Raw genomic sequence first — 21,565 nt, 5'->3', positions numbered from 1 at the left:
GGTCCTGGGTTTTTTTCAGTTCCTTCACCTGTTTGTATTTTTCTGTAATTGTTTAAGGAATCTTTGTGTTTCCTCTTTAAGGGCTTCTACCTGTTTACCTGTGTTATCCTGTCTTTCTTTCCTTCTTTCTTCCTTCCTTTCTTTTTTCCTTCCTTCCTTCCTTCCTTCCTTCCTTCCTTCCTTCCTTCTGTCCTTCCTTCCTTTCTTTTTTCTTTCTTCCTGTTACATTATTTGATTTATTTTATTTTTCAATTTAATTTTATTTGTAATTTATTTTTTCATTCCATATTCCATTCCCTGCCCCTCCCCATCAGCCCTCTGACTGGGATGTGGAGCAGCCCTATATTTCTTTAAGGGAGTTATTAATGTACATCTTAAAATCCTCTACCAGCATCATGAGATGTGACTTTAAATCTGAATCTTGCTTTTCTGGTGTGTTGGGGTAACCAGTAATTGCTGTGCTGGGAGTACTAGGTTCTGATGTTGCCAAGTAGTCTTGGTTTCTGTTGGAAAGTTTCTTGAGTTTGTCTCTTGCCATCTGGTAATCTCTGGTGTTAGATGATCTTGCTGTCTCTGGCTGGAGCTTGTTCCTCCTGGGCTTCTATAAGGCTGTGCCAGCACTCCTGGGAGACCAGCTCTCTCCTGGCAAGACCAGTGCACAGAGGGCTACAGAACAGCCCCACCTCCTGGGTGCAGATGTAGACCTTAGGACACTTCCCAGCTGTTCTGCGGCTTCTGCCAACTGTGTGCTTCTGAGTCGACCTGGCTTACAGAGTCACTGGAGATAAAATGGCAATCTCTCCTGAGTCCCAGGGTCAGACACTTCCTGGAGGCAAGCTTACCTCTGGCAGGGAAGGCACACAGAGGACCGAGGATCAGCTCCACCTCCTGAGTACAGATGGAGGCCTGTAGGAGCCTTCCCCAGCTGCTGTGCTGCTTCTGCAGCCCGTGTGCTCCTGAGTGGACCTGCCTTACAGTCATCAGAGAGAAAATGAAGTTGTCCCATAATGTCCAACCATAATTTATTGTTTTAATAAGTCTCTTGTTCTGCTAGGAAGGCCCTCAGCAAGAAGTAACAATTTTGTATCTCATACTGCTATCACCTCAGTGTTTAACAGAAGTTCTGGAAGGGTTTGTGAGAGTGAAAAGTTTTACCAAGAATGCACAGTTATTATAAATATTGCCATTGGATTTCTTTATTGAGCTTCATTTTCTATTAGGACCTTCAAAACTGAGGCACTTTATGCTGTGACCACAAGCAGGCTTGGCATCTTATTTTAATGGTTCTGCATGTTGGCTTCCTCTTTTACACAGGTGTCAGTGCCATAGAAGTGGTTGTGGAACACGGCTTGGCAACCCCAGAAGGCCTGACAGTTGACTGGATAGCAGGCAACATATATTGGATAGATAGCAATCTGGACCAAATTGAAGTGTCTAAACTTGATGGTTCCCTGAGGGCTACACTAATAGCAGGAGCCATGGAGCATCCCAGGGCCATAGCACTGGATCCACGATATGGGTAAGAAATGTACCTTTAAAAATTGTTTTTTGACACTCCAGATTTTATTATCCTCTCAGTCCACTGTCCGACTGTTCCACATTCCATACCTCCTCCCCACCTTGCTGTCTCCAGAGGATGTCCCCACCATGCATGCCCTACCCCACCAGACCTCTAAACTCCCTGGAGTCTCCAGTCTTTTGAGCATTAGGTTCATCTTCCCTGACTGAATTCAGACCCAGAAGTCTCCTACTGTATGTATGCTGCCTGGATGGTGGTCCAGTGTTTGAGAGATCTCGGGGGTCCAGGTTAATTGAGACTGCTGGTCCTCATTCAGGTTCATCCTCCTGCTCAGCTAAGCTGGAAAAAATGTACCTTTTAGAGTTTCTCCTTGTCATAGAAATTCTAAGTGAGGAGGTGAAAATGCTTATTTTATACATCAGTATATTTATGTCTAGGTACCTGTGTATACAAGCATAGAACTATATATAGAAGCAAGTGTGAACAAATTAGCAAAGGCTTGGTTACAGAGTTCCTTACTCAGATATTTTCTGAAGCAGAATCTATCGTCCTATGAAATATGGGCAGAAAGCACTATTGGAAAGAATTGCAGCTCTTTTCCAAAGCAGTAATTTAATGAATTTCACTTTGCTTTGCCCCAGAGATGCTGTAATTTTGTTCTAATGGCTATAAACCCCAGAGCTAGTCTTTGTTCTGAATAGTCACAGATGTTAACCACCTCACCCTTTATTTATTTTGTGTGTTCTTAGAGTCAATTGAAAAGAAAATTGAAATAGGCTTAAAAGAGTCTAGCAGTGAGATGCTGACTATTGGGAAGTTTTGAGAGAGAAAAGACCTGATTCTGGAAAACAATGTTAAATGTTGAGTGACTCAGGCTGTTGCCTGCTGTGTCGCCTGTATGCTCATTTTTCTTAAGCAGGAGAAGAAAACCACCAGACTTCGAAGTAATGAGTTCTAATTCTTGCTCAGTCACTCATTCTCTGGAGAAAGCAAACGTGTGACCTCTAAGATCTTTATCTTTAGAGTATAAGATTCTATGGGGGGAAAGAAATATTCAGGCAATTTGAGAGAATAGCACTAAATTCCCGTGAATTATTTATTTTTCTGGTAAGGAGCTTGTAGATCGAAGGCTTTGTCAAGTCTGCAAAATATTTTTTAAAGGATTATTTTTGGCTCTATATCTTAAATTCAAAGTTCAGGAATTATAAGTTTTTGTGAGCCAAGAGGAAGCTGAGTAGGATGCAGAGGAGAAAAGCTGCCTCCCACCCTTGATTTTGTAGAGTTTCCTAGCCATATTTTGCTGCTGCTGGGTTTTATCCCAAGGACTTAAACACCAGTAGATCGGGGTGTCTTTTTCCTTTCCCCAGTGCAGACATTCCTTTAAAAGGTGAACAGCTTTCCTGGAGAAGAGATACTAAATTTACTACTTGATCAGGAAGGTTTGTCTTCTATTGGGTTTAAAATATCTTCTGAATCCATTAGGATACTTCAAATATTGGTAAATTTTACCTAAAACCCTGCACTTCTGGCTCCTTTTCAAACTGGAACAGCTGAAGTTGGTAACCCAAGAGATGATAATTCTTTTATCCCAGAAATGTTTTCCTTAGTCCATATTCTGCCTTGCATACTTTCTTCCTTAGCTACTGTGATAGCAGCTCACCTGAAAAGAACTGTGAAGTTAGCTTCAAATATCTGTACCTCAAGTGCAAGCAGATGGGTGACCTTAGCTCTGCCCCACCCATCAAGCTCCAGCTCATGGTTCCCATTGTGACCTCCTACTCATAGGAAGCTCCTGCCCATAACTTCTTCCAGAGCTGTAGAAATAAGAAGACATGAGAAACTTTCCAGATAACAAAAAAGTGATCGGTTGGGTTGAGATACATTTGTAGTGTGCATTCCATTATGAGGAAGAAAATGAGAGCATTTCCCAACGTACAGTTTGTAAGAGAGAAACACAACAGAGAAAGGAAGCTTTAGAGATGATGTGTAAAGTCAGTCAATTTGAGAGATTTCATATCCTAAGCATTGTATTTACTGGAAGAAGGGTAAGTGCCCCCCCCCATATACAACTTGAAAAGAATAAAAGGAAACAGAAGCACACACACACACACACACACACACACACACACACACACACACACAAACTAAGTGATAATACCAGTTTTTTCAGTGACTGAAGGCTTCCTATGAGAGTCAACTGCTGATTGAGGGCTAAGTCCTATGTATCAGGATCTGTATAATAGTCCTTCAAGAGAAAATGTTTTCTACTACTAAGTTTGGCTATCACATTGTAGGTTAATTAATGTAATCACAGCACTAGTTAGGTAATTGAAAGAATAAAATGAAGGGCAAGATACATGTCTCAAACTGTTTCTGACACAAATGACCAGAGAACACTTGACTCTCTGGCTTCCTTCTCCTTAGAAGCTAACTGACAGATGTGGCTGTTCAGAATTGAGAGTGTTTTTACTTAAAATTTTTCTTTTAAAGGAATCATGGAAAAGTTATTATGTGAATTCATCTGACTACCTTAGAGCACAGCCATAGAAATTACATTTTAATTTTAGTATCAATGTTTAAATAGTGCCAACATTATTGGACATTTTAGTGAAACCTTCTGAGACTTTAAGAATTAGAGTTTTTGCATCTTAAAGTAAAAATGTAAGAACAGTAATCACACACACAGCATATTCAATACAAACGCATATATATACACCAACTCACACTTACAGTATATATAACACAAACACATTTATATGAATACACACATACAGCATATAAAACAATATACACACTCATATTTACACACACAATATACAACACAAACATGAACAGCATATACTACACAGAAGACACACACACATATATACTCATATTCCAAGCATATACAATACAATCACATACTCAAACATATAGCATCTACAAAGGAATATACTAACTCATACACACATACACAAACATGCTGCAAATTCAAACTAACCAGGAAAACTAACAATGTAAAATAAAATTACTTAGATTTAATTTATTATTTTGTAGTTATAAAAAAGAAATGTTGCTATTTCTTTCTCAAGACTTTCATGAAATGTGAGGAAATTTGAACCCATTGATATGAGCACTAAATAATTTAAGCTTTCTTTGAAACTTTTTATTTGGGGAAAATTTCCCTGGATTTGTTGAGAAATATGACTTGAATACATAGTTTTATACTTTTAATGATGCAAAAATCTTTCTCAGGGCAAGAAAATTTACTTCAAAGTCTAAAGTCCATCACAGATCTTAGAGCATATGAAGGTGCCCAATGCCTGTCAAATAAATGTATACTGTATGGTGACTTTGTTTACATACCACCATAAATATACTCAAACATACCAAAAAGGAAACTTCATGAGAAGTACTATAAAATTTGTTTCCAATTTCAAATGAAAAGAAAGGTTTGTCATTTGCTACTTTGCTCATTTTACCACAGCAATAAAATATATGACTCATAACATCAGCCCTACAAAACATGCTTATCTCATATAACACAGAAAGTCTGTGTGACACATTTTACAGATGATAAATAATAGTAGTCCTTTCACAAATATTGACCTTCATTGGACATTGTAAAACATATCTATGTCCCTCCACATTCCTAACATGCAGTATCTTAAGTGACAAGCAATTTACAGATTGTCCTGTGGCTCTTAGGCAAGAGCCAGTTCTTTCTTTCATCCCATTTTAAGTGGAACTTATTGCTTGCTGAAGTGCCCTGAAGGATGATAGGAACATGTGCAACACCTTGCTGTGAATGGTCAGTTGTTGAATGTGTGGGGTCTTCCAATGTCCCCGAACCCTACCACACTCATGCTGGGTTCTTACAGAACATTCTGCTTCTGTCTCCATTCTTTTCATTTACTTTTCATATGTCCCAGTCACTGATCTCTAAAGATAGCACTGACCAAAACGGAAGCAGTCATTGAGAGGATTGGTGAGGCAATTATACTAAATTTACTCCAGGAATACTGTAGATTACTGTAATCTCTATTCATTGCTAGCTTTAAAAGATAAAGATAACCCCTTTTTTTTGCAAAGATGTTTTTCCTTTACCCTTTTCTATTTGACCTGACAGATTAGCCTACAATAGTACAGGTTGTTCACAGTCTATTACTGGCTTAATCTGAAAACAGACTAATCCATGAATGTGGAAATTACAGAAATGTAGCCCATATTTCCTCTTTAAAACTCAATTGTGACTGTGCATCTCTGTAGTAGTATATATAGTAAGCTCTTTCCTGTACTTGAGAAACTAATGCAGTCATTGAAATACTAACACGCTTTTACCATTTAAAAAGGAATGCAAAAAAAAAAATGATGTTAGAATAACACCACCTTGTAAAACTCACAAAAGAGTGCTAGGAATTTTATGAAACAATGATCCGTGATATCAACTGTGAATGTCAGTTGTGTTAACTGTGCTGTGGCAAGGTTAAGAACACTTTAAAGGTAAATATTTTTAGAACATACTCTTCCCCAGGAAAGAACTAAAGTTCCCCACTAAAATTGAAGGAAATTTAATAGCAGTAGTCACTACAAAATACAGACACATGCACATGCACTTGTACAAGCACATGCACACGCACACGCACACGCACATGCACACACACACACACACACACACACACACACACACACACACACTACTGTGTAATGACAAAATGAAGGCACGGGTCACTGATGTTAGAGTGCCACAATGTTCTAGTCTGTCCTTTGCACTCCACCAGAAGCATGTTTGAAAACTTGTAGTGCTTTTTCTAGTGAACCCAAAGATATGCCCTTCAAAACCACAAACAAAGAAACAAACAAACAACAGAAACTATATAAAAGCAAACAGACTAACAAAAACAACTTTCTCATTGAAGAGAATAAGATATTTTTATTTTGGAGCCCATGTGCATGGTTATTCACAAACATCTCAGAGTAACCAAAAAGAAAGCCAGAAGAAAGTTTTCAAATTTGGGTACATGTCATTTAGGCATGTTAATCAAAACAAGGAGAATTCTGCTTTAAGGCTTAGATGCTATCTGACAACACCCTTAATTTTAAAAGATGGAGAACTAGGATTTTGTTAAGGCAATACATTTCAAATGTATTTTTGTTAATGTGTTAGCATGTTAGACTCAACCCAAGAGAGGGCAGAAATGCTTAGTGTTGGGACATATCCAAGAATGAGTCCAATGAGTATTCTGAGTGCTTGTGAGAAGACTCAAAGGAAACAAGACTCTTGTGACCTCAGTTTCTTCAAAACACAGTAATGTTCCCGGAACATGTTTTCTTTCTCCTAAATATATAGGGTAGGACTTTACTTCAGCTGTTGTTATTTATGTGCCACTGTGACCTGTCCTTGTGGTTGGGCACCTTATTCAGGTGACTTTTCTTAACTATCATAGTACAAATTGTCTGATACTTTGAATAAAGTTAGTTATTACATAAGACTTCAAGCCACCTCATTTTAAAATGCATGTACCCAGGTTCATACTAAAGATCACTGTAGATAAACTGTTAGGGTCAAAACCTACAATATTTTACCCTTTTGAACTACTTAACTGAAGAGTGAACCAGCCTCATAGTAATGAAGCTTTGTTCCATGTTCTATTTAGTACAATATATTTTTAAAATGTCTATTTTTTAAAATTTTCATGTAATATTATTCTATATAATTAGTATTTTATTCAAAAATATTACTTTAAATCTATTTTTCTTTTAAAAATACTAAGAAAGTAGTGAATATTTTGTACATGTCCCCTAGTATATGTTAATTTTTTACTTATTTATTCTTAATAATCAAACACATAAACTTAAATTAGTTGCATAATAAATTCAACAGTACTTATTACTCAGCTTCAATAATCATCAAATCCATAACCCCAAGGTGATATTGTTTCTGTTTCTCCTTTCCATAATATCAATATTTCCATAGACAAACAACAATCGATTTGACCATTTTTATAGAAATTGTCCCATCAGCATATGCATGATTATACCCAAAAGTTGTTCATGACTTTGAAAAGAACATTATTATGAACTTCTGAGAAACATAGTCACACACACAAAACACACAAATAACCATCTTAAAGTGAACAAGCAATAGTTTATTCTGGAGCCATTTTGAATGACCATAGCATCCTCTCCGTTTCCCAATGTTGAAGCAGTTTAGTTTAGTGCAGTGTATAGATGAAAGAAAGTCTTTATCTCATGGCAAGTTTAAAATGCATTGGTGAGTTCATCAGAGATAAAGCCACAAAAGTATGGAGGAATGTTTGCTGCAGGTTGCCAGATGATTTATGGTGGCATTCCTAGTTTGGATTATTGGAGGTTGTGTGTGGGGGGGGAGGGGGAATGGGTATATGTTAATATATTCCCAAGGTTTTTGTCTATTATTTACTGTGTGTTAGTTCTGACGGATAGTTGGCAAGGGATGGTTGCTCTTGGGGGTTATGAAACTAGCCTAACATACGGTAATTAGCTTCAGAACTGGAACATTACTCTCTCCTACTCACTGCAAGTCTGTCTGTCAGTTCTTCTGTAGACACAGATTCTTTTTAGGAGCCCTTGTTCACAGTATCTTCAGGATTTGATAATAGCCCTAAGAATAAAATCCCCAAGAATTCCCTGATGCTGTGACACCAGCTCTGCTGCTCTTAACGGTGCCCAATTCCACTTCATTTTTCTCATTCCTCTATGATTATATTTTTGAGCTGTTGCCCTTTTCTGAGTCTGAGGCTGCCTCTTTCTCAGCCACGCTAAAGCGTTGTGTAAGAAGGATGCTCACCAACTTCTACTGTTTATCACAAGTTCTTTCTTCAAAAGATTCCACAAGTTGTAATTGCACTTGCCTGAACTTACATGGTCTGTCTATTCCTACGGACTTGAAGCCATTAGGTTAGATAACACAGCAGTTCTCTTGCAAATTTTCCTTAGAAACTTCCCCCATATGGCAGATATGAGATAAACCCTGGAAAATAAAACAGTATGACAAAGGCATTACTTTTCTTTCTTCAGAATTCTTTTCTGGACAGACTGGGATGCCAATTTCCCTCGCATTGAATCTGCTTCAATGAGTGGTGCTGGAAGAAAAACCATCTATAAAGACATGAAAACTGGGGCATGGCCTAATGGACTGACTGTGGACCACTTTGAAAGAAGAATAGTTTGGACAGATGCCAGGTTAAAATATTTTCCTATGTTTTCATTTTTAAACTACATTGTTAAGTATCCTAATACATGGTCAGAGTGTATTGAGATCAATATTTTTGTGGGAGTTGGTTTTGATTTGCCTGGAAAATATTAGATATAAGTCCATAGAAATACTTAATTATCATTTGTCTAACCCATATCATAACTATATCACTGAACTCATTTGCATAGCTCTATCACTAGACTCTTTCAGTGGCTTTGATAAACAATTGATGTACCAACCTTTCTTTAGGTCAGATGCTATTTATTCAGCCTTCTATGATGGAACAAACATGATAGAAATTATCCGAGGACACGAGTACCTGTCACATCCCTTTGCTGTGTCTTTGTATGGGAGTGAGGTGTACTGGACAGACTGGAGGACCAACACACTGGCCAAAGCAAACAAGTGGACAGGGCAGAATGTCAGTGTGATTCAGAAGACGAGTGCACAGCCATTCGACCTTCAGATTTACCATCCCAGTAGACAGCCACAAGGTAGGTGCTTAGCTAACCATGTGGAAATACTTCTACCGAGACAGTGAATGTACAGACGATGAGAAAATTGTGTAAGTTAATTATGGCATGTTTCAAGTAGTGCTAGGTTTCTGTGAATGAGCTCAAGATGATTTCCACATTGGTTGTTACATTTTCTTCCTTCAGAAGAATGTAATCTCAGAAAATACATTTTATCCTGTCTTGAAATTTTAAATCCCTGATGTAACATGACAAGAAAGTGTGGAAAGCTCTCTGATGTCCTTGAGTGTGAAGCTGGGAAGACAGTCTAGCAGTTAAGAACATGTGGTCCTCTCGCAGAGGACTCAGTTTCCATCACCTGCAACTCTAGATTCAGAAGATGCTTCTTCTGGATTCCAAGAATAACCATACTACTGTGCACATGTGACCATTCACACATGTGATGCATGTGACCATTCACATGTAATGCAAGTCAAATCACTATTTAAAGAACATTTTTTAAACCTTTGAACCTTTTGAACCAATACCAGATTAAGAAAGAAAATATCAATAATCCAGAGTCAACTTGTAGTCACTAGTTATCTTATTGGAAGGTTACAGGGAGCTGAATGGTAAAGAACGAGCCATGAATGGTGTGCCTCTCTCCCCATGTTGCCCACCTGTTGGCTCAGTAGTAATGATTCTTTAGGTTCTTCTGTTCTGTCCTTGCAAGTATTCTTTTATCCCGGCTCACATTTCTTTTCTTGAATACCATGGACTTTTGTCACAACAGCAAGCAGCAGCTTAACCTGTTATACTTCTTCCCCATCCTTTGGCCTGCACTGTGGGATTTTCAGTCTAGTACCAAGGTCCCTTTGTTATTATTGTAAGTATTTTAAACATGAGTCTGAGACGATGCTACCTCACCTACAGATACATAGCTTCTTTTTTCCTTCATGGGTGGTTTACCCTGTCTGGTCTTTAGTTCACATGTTAAGCCTAATTCTGAATTCACGTTCTATTGTCTTGTTCTAATACTGACTAAAACCTGTGGCTTCTGCGGATGAGAAAAAAAACTTTATCTCCAGAACTTAGCCTTCATTATCCCTGAACAATATTTCTTCCATCAGTTGTGCTTGTGTGTACATTTTCTGTGCCCTCGCACTGCAACCTGAGTGGGGCTAGGTCTTTCCAGTTTCTTTCTATTTCTCAGCCTCAGTTCTCTATTATCTGTCTCTTTGCTGCATTAGTTTCGGCTCACCCTGGCCTGTGCTTTCTGGCCATGCTTGGCAAACTTCACACCATATATAGTTTGCACACTAATGCTACATTAGAGGAAGTCCAGAGCCTAATCATTTTCCACTTAAAGGGTTTTTGTAATATTCTGGCCTAACAAGTATTTAGTAATATACTAAATTTATGTAAACATGAATAAACAGGAAATCATGATTCTGACAAGCAAAATGTCATTGGTATAATGAAGTCATCTCTAAGTACTTTCTTCAACATAAGGGTCAGAACAGAGTGTGCCTGAAATGCATCCACATGATAAAATTAATATAATTTAAATAACTATGAAAATATGACACAGCTGTAATTTTGTCTCCATAAATATGATGTTTTGTAGGAACTGTATCTTTAGTCTTAAAGCTATTTAATAATGATGATAAGAAATGGTTTTGTTTATGTTATCTATTAATTTCTTTTCTTAAAGTGGATATATATGCAAAGGAAACAGATTTTCACACATCAGTATAAGCTTTCTTAAATTCACTGATTATGAAAAATGATATTGTAACAATTTTTATATATGGGAGAGTAGTAGTGATTTGGCTGGTTTGTGAAAAGTGTTTTTAGTAGGCTTACTTAAATGAAAATGGTTTACCTGTGAGTTCTCTTAATCATATACAACAGAGACTATTGTGCCAGTCTAATTTAAAGTAGTCTCTCAGGGCTCAAAGAGATGGAGTTTTTATTGACACCTAGTGAATGTTATTACGCTATTTCCTAAATGAAATTCAGTCATTCTGAGTGAACAGAATATGTTTTACTGACCTCTCACTCCACGTGTGAGGATCACAGAGTATCCAGTAGTCATTATCTGCGCTGTACATCCAGCTCAGTGAAACAACACTTCACCATCTGAGGAAGAAAACCCAGGCTAGGGCTACCATTTTGCTATTGTCAAGAAGGGAATTAACAATGCTATGGTGACAGAGGCCCAACATTCACATAGTAATAAATGAGCATTCCTCATATCTGGTGAATATTCTTATGAAGATCCCAGTAGGATGTGGCAAAACACACTATTCATTAAAAACAATGAAAAACATAGGCCCCAAATTAAATAAATTAATATTGCGAATACCTTGAGCTTCCAAGTGTTTTCATGTAAGAAAATCACACAGGCACTGACAGCAGTTTCTTTACAAGCAAGTACTCATTACTTCTGTAAATTTTCAGTTCAGGTACTAGGTTTAGACATTTTGAAAAACTAGTTTCTTTCTACTCAATGATAGGACAGGAGAAGCAGGAGCTTAAGGCATGTATGGACTACATAAGACATTTTTTTTCCACCACAAACAACAGCAGCAAAGATATAAGACATGATGGAGGAATAATGAATATCTTAAGTCTAAATTAATATGCTATGCACATATTATTGAACATTATTACCTTCTTATTTAAACCCTTTGTGCATCTTTTCATTTGTCAGCTGTAGATACTGTAGATGATAATGTGCACATCAGATGATCTAGTATTTTAGTATTTAATGAAATGTATTAAACATGAGCTAATACAAAAAATTTTTAGAATAGTATTTATATATAAGTATGTACTTGAAGAATTACATATATTATATATTATTATATACATTAAAATTATACACATTATATATTATAATCCATACATATACTAAATACACACACACACACACACACATATACATGAGAGAGGAAGCTGACTTACTTCTTTGTATTGCTATATGTAATTATGGAAGCTGAGATAGCTCAAGGAAGGCTAAAAGGTGTAACTCAGATAGGATTCAAAACTTCAAAAACCAAGAACAATAGAGAGACAATTGCCCACATTCTAATTCCAGTCCAGAGGTTCTCATGTGCCTGGAGCACCATTGGTGGGCAGCAGGGGAGAAGGGCTAAGCCAACACAAATGAGAAATGAATTTGAATTTTTTTTTTTTTTTTTTTTTTTTTGGTGTTTAGAGACAGAGTTCTCTGTATATCCCTGGATGTCCTGGAACTCACTCTGTAGACCAGGCTGGCCTCGAACTCAGAAATCTGCCTGTCTCTGCCTCCCAAATGCTGTGCCACCACTGCCCAGCATGATTTTGAATTTATTCCACTTCTTTTTTCACTTCAAGTTCTTATGAATTTGTTGGAATCTCCTTAATTGTTGAAGCAGAACTTCTTAACTTCAGTATACTGTTTCAAATGCTAATGTTTTCACAATGCTTACTCAATATACTATTTTAATCTTAGTGTTTAAAGAAACATGCCCCAAAATATTATTCTGTCTGGGCATTCCATACCTAGTTAAGTTGATGCACAAATTTGTAACAGTACATTATCAATGTAAGTCAAGAGATGGCTCATGTAAAAATATGTATGAGATCCACTTTGCAACTTAGGTTGATCCTGCAGTCCATAGTTTTATTAAACATAATTTAGTGGATGAACTGGAAAAATTAAATTAAAAAGATAGTTAAAAATTGGGGCTGGAGCTAGCACTTTGAATGAGTTGATTATAAGCTGAATGGATGGAACTAGAAAATGAGTGAGGTAAAACAGTCTCAAAAGAACACACATGGTATGTGCACTCACTTGTAAGTGGATATTAGCCCCAAAGCTTGGAATACCCAACATACAATTCACAGACCACATGAAGCTCAAAAAGAAGGAAGACCCAAGTGTTAGTCCTTTGGTCCTTCTTAGAAGGGGCAACAAAATACTCACAGGAGGAAATAACGAGACAAAGTGTGGAGCAGGGACTGAAGGAAAAGTCACACAGAGACTGTGCATCGGAGGATCCATCCCATATACATTCACCAAAAGCAGACACTATTGTAGATGCCAAGATGTGTATGCTGACAGCCCCCTGATATAGCTGTCTCTTGAGAGGCTCTGCCAGAGCCTGACAAATACAAAGGTAGATGCTCATAGCCAACCATTGAACTGATCACAAGGTCACCAATGGAGGAATTAGAGAAAGGACTGAATGAGCTGAAGGGGTTTGCAACCCCATAAGAAAAACAATATTGACCAAACACAACTCCCAGGGTCTAAACCACCAACCAAGGAGTACACATGGAGGGACCCATGGCTCCAGCTATGTATGTAGCAGAGGATGACCTTGTCAGAAATCAATGGGAGAAGAAGTCCTTGGTCCCATGGGGCTCGATGCCCCAGTGTAAGGGAATTTGAGGGCAGAGAGGCAGGAATGGTTGGTGGGTGGAGGTACACCCTTATAGAAGCAGGAGGAGGGGGGATGGGATAGGAGGATTCTATGGGGGGAATTGGGAAAAGGAATAACATTTGAAATGTAAATAAATAAAACATACAATAAAAATTAAATTATTCTAAAAAAATAAGAAGTTGGATGAAATTGCTAAGGAATATTTCAGAAAATGAGAAGTCAAGTATAGAGTCTTGGAGAAAATCAAAATTGGAACACAAGATAACTAAGAATGTGTCCAGCCCAAAGCTGGGAGGTAGGACAGTACACTAGCTTACAGATTTGTTTCCTTCAGATATGTTACAAATAAATTAAGTCACCAACAGGTTCACTGGGTTCGGCTGCCTGGAAAGTCAGCTAAAACAGTAGAGTTTGTAGTTTTGACTTGTTTGTAGATTATAGATAGAAGTACAGATAATTGATAGAGACATGGATTGTAGAAAGATGATATATCAATGATAGCTGTCCTTATTGCTCTGACTGGAATCCTTTCTTAAAATAACTTATGACTGTCACAGTACTATACCTCTTCATTTGCTTGACATCCCACAATTTCCAGACCCATTTTCTTAAAAATATAATCCTGTTGTCTGAAAAAACCCTGCTGTCTAGGGCTGAATTTTCTCTTGATAAAGACAGAATTATTTGCTGAGAAATATTTACTTTCAGAGTAGATACTGAGAGTTTGATCCTGAATTGGCAGAGGTGAATGGCATTGATCTCAGAAAAAAAAAATATGAAAATACAGAAATAAACTAATGGGGAATATACTGAAGAGTTTCCTCATAGATGAAAATCCATCACATTAAACAGATTTACAAGCATTTTCCCTATAGCAATTCCATCATACCCTACCTGTCATTAATTCTCCAACAGATGGGTTTTGGGGGTGGCATGAATCTGAAAGAACTGTAATATTGAAAAGGGTGGGTATTATGAAGGCCATGCCTTCTATTCTGGAATCAAGTGCTAATCATTGTTTCCTGATTTGAGTCTTTTTAACCCTTTCAAAATTACTCTTCTGCAACTGGGGTCAATTTATATTTGAACACTAAAACTGCCATTAAACATAGTTTTAGAAATGATGCTTAGAAAATTCTCAGAATATTCCCTACCAGTATAATCTTAAAATAAGTTGTTTCTTTTTTGAATTTGGAAAGTTAGTCTATTTATCTTTTGAGGTTTCGTTTGCTTTGATTTTTGAGAGGGCAACTTATTCTGCAGTGAACACAGTCATGAGCTCTCAATGGCTCTTAGATGCTGAGATTACAGAAGTGAGCCATCTTGCTCAGGTGTTTGGGGAGTTCAGTTTTATCTATCATTTTTATGTCATTAATCCACTGTGTTTTACAAAAAAGATATACAGGCTGATTCTCAAAAAGTCACTGTAATATTAAATGCTTTCACTTGTGTCAGGAAAATACTTCTATAGAAAAATTTTCTTGACAATATTAATAAAAATGTTCTCATACAGCTATCAATATGTTGCTCTTTAGAAGAGTAATTAAGAGGCCCAAAAGCAATGTCTCCCTTCTCCTGTAAGAATTTTGGCTTGTGCTCATGTAAGAATGGTTTTAATGAAATGTATTATTCTCATTATGCTCAGAATTATACCTGAATCTTTCTAGCCAATGGAACAAAACAGCAGGGACAGTACTGACACATATTATATATGCATTATTACCAGTTAAACAGGGTACCTTTCCTTAAAATGCTATAAAATAATAATCAATATATTTCCTGTCAAAACATTTATTGAAACAATTTCTCAGTTTTGGAAAATTCATCTTAAATGAGTGACAAGGCTGTAACAATGTATTAACAATTAATCATGTTTTGTTAAGATTTTCTAGATAAAAATAATAGACTGGCTTTCAAGTTTTCATTTTTGCTAAGGAGAAATAGATTATAATAAAATAGCCTTCACTAAGTATGAATTTCTCTCTAATAATACTGTTTCTTTCGTCCTAGACTTTGGTCTTTTGTGACTGTGTGAGTAACAAGATCTTCTGCCATCTTCTGTGCTTTCGTACTAGTGATGATTTCCCTTCACCTGCAGTCTTTATGTGCTTCGGGAGATTGCATTCACTGTCCATTCTTCATTCTGTCATACCTAATCGTATACCACAAACACTTGTGAGTTAGTAATAGATTCGTAGATGCTTAAGGCTAATATAATCACGGAAGCCATAAAAATTTAAGGAAAATAATATGCAAATAAACAAAAAGCAGAGTTCCTCTCATCTTATCACATGGAGCTCAGAAAGGAAATTAGCCCACTTTCCTCAGCCCAGTTCATCCCCCTATGTTTCATAGTAATTTTTATTTGAATTTAGCCCATCTTTTCTTTACCTCCTACTTTATGGAATTTGTCTTGCTCCAATAGAGTGTTTAACACACACAGGACTCTAGGCTCATTCCTAAGTACAATAACAAATAAAGTCATAGAATATTGAGTGTCCACAATATCTTAGGCTCAATTCCTAGAAAAATAAAAAATAAATACAAATAGATACATAAATTCATAGACTGTTGAATATATTCAACACCCTGGGTCAGTCCCCAGTAAAATTACAAACAAATAAATAAACTCATTGAGAGAGGCAGAGGCAGGCAAATCTCTATGAATTCTAGGCCAGCCTTGTCTACATAATCAGTTCCAAGACAGCCAGAGCTACATACTGAGACTGTGTCTTAGAAAAACAAAACAAAACAAAACAAAACAACCCTCTCACTACCCCCCTCAAAAAAAGACAGAAAAATCAAAAGAAAACAAAAAATAATTTAGGGAATTATTATTTAGGGAACAATTTAGGGAAACCTAAGGGTAGGTAACAAATATTTACATGAAGCAATAAAAATAAAATAAAAAAAAAAAAGAAAGAAAATGCTTCAATGTTAAAATGCTGTATTGTTTGGAAGACTGATGTTATTTTATAACAAAAGCCTAATATTTCATAATATCTAGCAGAAGTGTGGAAAGGAGGAATTGGTAGCCTACTTAGAAGAGTCCAAAGGGAAGAGTCTTACCGAGACTGTGTGAGGGCACAATGGGGACCCATGTAAACGCCTCAAGCCAGCCCAGGGTGTATTTTAGAAAGCCAGTCAAGGGTAGCAGGTAGAGTTGCGAAGTTAGGAGACTACTGAAATAACTCCAATAAATGTGCAGGAGACCGAGCGAGCGCATCTGCACTGAGCATGACCCCAGTTTCACTAATTGCTGTACAAGCATTGAAGACCGAACATAATGCTGCTCCCTGGTGCAAAGACGTTGTCTTTTCAGTGCTATTTCCCAGCTGCTCTGTTTGGAACAACCATAAGCTTAGTCAGTGAACTGTGTGAATGAGGGGAGATGCCACAGGTATCTCTAAGGTTCTTTGTCTGACCTCATAGGATTTAGAAAGGGAAACTGGTGCTTCTGGAAGTCTGTGCAGTGGTCAGCTTTTTGTATCTCTTGGATACAAAGAAGCTCTTTTGGGTGGAGGTCGGGTGTCACGACCTCCGTATTGATAATAGATTTTCTAATAGTATTTGACAGAAAACAGTTAATTATTTTCTATCAAAGGTTAACAAAACATTTCTAAGTGAGAAATATTTGAAAGTTTTCTGGAACAAGAAGCTCCTGTTAAGTCAATGAACACTTTTTGCACTACCAAAGTAGCCATGGATAATATGTAATTAAAGAGCTGTTATGAGTTCATCAAACTTTACAAAAAAAAAAAAAAAGTTCCATAGAATGGACTTACTTCTGGGTCACCATCTGTTAATCCTCACCTTATGTTTCAAAAGGAGAGTTGTGAACCAAAATCTTCACTTGATTCACTAGAATAAAATATCTTGATGGATATTTACTAAGGGGAAAAACTAAGAGACTTAGCAGTATTATTTCAAAGAGAATTGAGATTAAAATGAAAAGCAAACTTTCTTGGTGGATTTTCCAAGCTGTGAAGCAGAAAATATTGTGAATTATACATTATAGCCTTACCATTAATATAGACACTGGGCTATAAAATCAGTGTGAGTTTTTAGTCTATGATCATAGAATTTTAATACGTTTGATTTTTTTTAAAGGGGAGTTTATAATTGTAGCATGCTGAGAAGAGCAAAAACTATTCTGCACTAAAAATTTAAAAAAATATAGTAAAATCAAGTACCTAGCATGAGACTGTTAAAGAATCTACTTTTAATTGCTCTAAAAGAGGTCATTTTCTTTTTAATATATTTTTAGAAAAACTATTATTTTTCCTTTCTTCAGTTCACATTTGTTCATTATTTTTCTATTTCTTTTTCCCTCCTCCCTCCCTCCCTCCTTCCCTCCTTCCCTCCCTCCCACCCTCCCTCCCTCCCTCCCTTCCTTCCTTTTGCAAGTGTGGGGGATTTTGAGTTTTCTCTTTCATTTTACAGCCACTGGATGCCCTCTCTCTAGGTGGTTCCAACACTCATTGCCTCTGCCTTTAGGGCCTTCTCTTCTGCAGCGCCGGTCTGGCTCCATCTTCCACATCTCTGGTGTATTTCTTCTAATCTAGCAATCTCTTTGGGATTCTGATTAATCTAAATTAAGTTAAAGGGTGAAACCCTGGGTGGAGAGGCTTGCCGGGAGGAGTCTCCAGGCCCACAGTTTCTGTTGATTTCTAATATAATCTTTTTTTCTAATTTTTTCTTTTTATTAGATATTTTCTTTATTTACATTTCAAATTGTATCCCCTTTCCTGGTTTCCCTTCTGAAAACTCTCCTACCGCTCCCCCTCCTGCTGCTCACTAACCCAACCATTCCAGCTTTCTGGCCCTGGCATTTCCCTACACTGGGACATTGAGCCTTCAAAGAACCAAGGGCCTCTCCTCCCATTGATAACCAACTAGGCTATCCTCTGCTACATATGCAGCTAGAGCCATGAGTCCCTCCTTGTGTATTCTTTGGTTGATGGTTTATCGCTGGGAGCTCTGTTGGTACTGGTTGGTTCATATTGTTGTTCTTCCTATGGGGCTGCAAACTCCTTCAGCTTCTTGGGTCATATTCTTTGGTTGTTGAATTTCATTGGATGGTTTGTTTCAGAAACTTTTATTTCTTTTTAAAAAATATTTATTGCTAACAAGTACAGAAAAGAGGCATGCTTTGCTTTTATAATCTTCATGTCGGAAGTATGATAAACTGCCAGATATATATTGAATATGCAACTAATTTCTCATATATTGATTATATAATTCTCTTTATTGATTATGTATTCTCATGTTTTAATCTTTGTGTTTTCAGATCTTATATTACTAATGCTATCTACTGCAGGTTAGAAAGAAATAAAATTTTGGTACTTCTTCCTGGTTTACAGTTGAAAACCACATATCAACAACAACAAAAGAAATCTAAACACATTTGAACCCAAGAAGTCATTGTGGAAGTAGATACAAACCTATATATCTTTGTTTCCATTTGATGAAGGGTGCTAGTTGATAAATATAATAGAAAACTTTGGGCAGAACACTAGGTGGGGATATTTTGAGGCTTGTCTATTGACAATCTTGTACCAAGAAAAACATACCCATTTCCTCTGGGGATTTGAAAGGCACCTCTTATAGGACAGTCAGAGGCTGTAGGGAAAGTCAGAAAATCTGTCCTAGGTTTTATGACCTGCCACAGGAAACAAGTATGCAGAGAAGGTCAGAGAGACCTCTGTTTGTCTTCCCTTTTTCAATATGGTATAACACACAGTTCAGTGGTATATCTTATACCCTGTCTGCCTAGAGCAATAAGTCTACCAGATACAAAGGTACTACTATTTAGTTGAAAGGTAAATACTAGGGAGGTCAGAAGTCACAATTGTCCCACCTTCAATTTAGTAGCCAAGTTCTGAAGCCTTTATTCTATTAAAAGCAATCAATAATACTAATAAATATGATATTAAATAAACAGATAAGCTCTATTAAAACAGGATAAAAATAATAGTTATTGTTCCATTGAAATAAAAATCTTTAGGGCAGAAGATATGACCCAGCAGGTAAATTCTCTTCATGAGACTAATGATATGAATTTGATCTACAGGCCCCACACGGTAAAATGAGAGAACCATTTTCTGCAAGTTGTTTTCTGACTTACATATTCGTGGCATGCCACCACACACACACACACACACACACACACACACACACACACTACATAAGTATGAAATGAATATCTCATCTCAAGTCATAATAGACTGGGGAAGCAATTCGGGGCTAGGTTCTTTCCATTGCTACTGAGAGGAGGCATAGAGAAAGGGAGGATGTTTATTGTAGAGTTCCCAGGCCCATTTGATAGAGTGTTGGGTTCACAGCAGAATACAGTATCTGAGGCAACATGGAGACATCCATCAGAACTTCCAGAGTCTACGACAAGACGTATCTGAGCTTCTCACATGTTAGTACAGGAATGATTCCTGATAATTTCTCTCCCTAATCTTAAAATGTCTTTACATCTGTAGTAACAGGGAAAAAGAAAAGAATTCTCTTTCGCTGTGAGCTTTAGGGGCTGGAAAGTTTTCAGGGACGCAAGGACTCTGCACACCTGCCTGCCATTCTCACAGTAATTCTGTAGGCTCAGTGAGGAAAACGTAGCTTTGAATCACTAAGTGGATGAAGCTCAGAGGATCCCTGACATTCTCCTTTTTTCACTGTGGCTGTATTTTACTGTGTCTTTGGCAGCTCCCAATCCTTGTGCAGCCAATGAAGGTAGAGGCCCCTGCTCTCACCTGTGCCTCATCAATCATAACAGGAGCGCAGCTTGTGCCTGCCCCCACCTAATGAAGCTTTCCCCTGACAAGAAAACCTGCTATGGTAAGTTTCCCAGAGTTCCTAGCCAAAACGCAATGGATTTTTTTTTTCCTTCACATCCACAGCTTTCATATTTTACTCAGAGTGAAGAGATTTTTAAATGCCTTTAAGAACATGTTAACTGTAAGGACTCAGCTATTTCTGGGGAAAGTGAAAATTCTTTAAAATGTGGTATATTTGCTGTTTATTACCGTATTCATTTTTTTCTGCTGCTTTTTATTTGATGAATTAGGGAAATTTATCTCTGCAGACCAGGTGAACGAGTATAAGTACACTACCCAGGAAGTGATAACTTCGGTAACCTGCGTAGCAGGAGCTACTCACCAGCTTTAATCTGTTCATTTAGCAGGGGATTGTCAGCATATAGGGGGGAATGGAAAAAAATGTTTGTGCACACACATGTGAGCACACACACAAACTATATAGTTTGGAACTGCTTATTTTAAAATCAAACAAAAATATTTAAAATATTTAAACTGAATAATTTGTATTAATTAGAATAAATATTTTATTAACATTTTTGTTGATAAAGTAGTTACTTAATCTATAGGTAAGAAAACAGAATCATTTATCAAAGATTAAATTATGAGGCTAGTAATAGTGGCTTTAATTCTGTGCAGGGGAAGATTAGACCCCTCTGATCTAGATTCTAGAAAGCCATTAGGCAATAATTGTTGAGAAAAGAGGTACTAGAAAGTACAAATATTAGGCATGGGGAGCTGCAAGTTCTAACAAATCACAGGGCCATTCTGGGGACATTGGGGTATCTTTCATCAGCTCAGGTAGATGGGAGGGGAGTGCCCCACCTTTTGCCATAATGAAGTTGTGTAACAAGTCCTATATCCATGACATGGGCATGGGCACATGAATATTGAGGTGTGACATTCACAGTGCCCACTTTCCCTTAGTATTGCCCATCACAGGGGTCTAGTTCCATAAAGAAATGACAAAGCACCCATTACCTAGTGGAAAATGTAGGGAATATAGCATGCTAATGTTATTAAAGATCCCTGCAGAGAATCCAGGAGTTGCTTTGTGGGGCAGTCTGTCTCCCTACATATGAAGACAGCTATTTTACAAGAGAATTTGCCATAGACACTGATGA

General features: G+C 37.2%; 1 protein-coding gene across 4 annotated transcripts in view; it reads left to right on the top strand.

Moving 5' to 3' along the window:
- Lrp1b (LDL receptor related protein 1B) overlaps nt 1-21,565 on the top strand; it is a 1,962,444-nt gene that overhangs the window by 1,284,614 nt on the left and 656,265 nt on the right. For all 4 annotated transcript variants that reach the window (XM_021192210.2, XM_029535926.1, XM_029535925.1 and 1 more), the window contains exons 25-28: nt 1,315-1,519; nt 8,558-8,722; nt 8,985-9,229; nt 20,332-20,463. In XM_021192210.2, coding sequence (XP_021047869.1) covers nt 1,315-1,519; nt 8,558-8,722; nt 8,985-9,229; nt 20,332-20,463 — 747 coding nt within the window. The remainder of the gene's footprint in view (nt 1-1,314; nt 1,520-8,557; nt 8,723-8,984; nt 9,230-20,331; nt 20,464-21,565) is intronic.

This window comes from Mus pahari, chromosome 3, assembly GCF_900095145.1.
Source record: "Mus pahari chromosome 3, PAHARI_EIJ_v1.1, whole genome shotgun sequence".
NCBI classification, from domain to species: domain Eukaryota; kingdom Metazoa; phylum Chordata; class Mammalia; order Rodentia; family Muridae; genus Mus; species Mus pahari.
The sequence above is the reverse complement of the archived record's forward strand: the minus strand, read 5'-3'. Positions and strand labels throughout refer to the sequence as shown.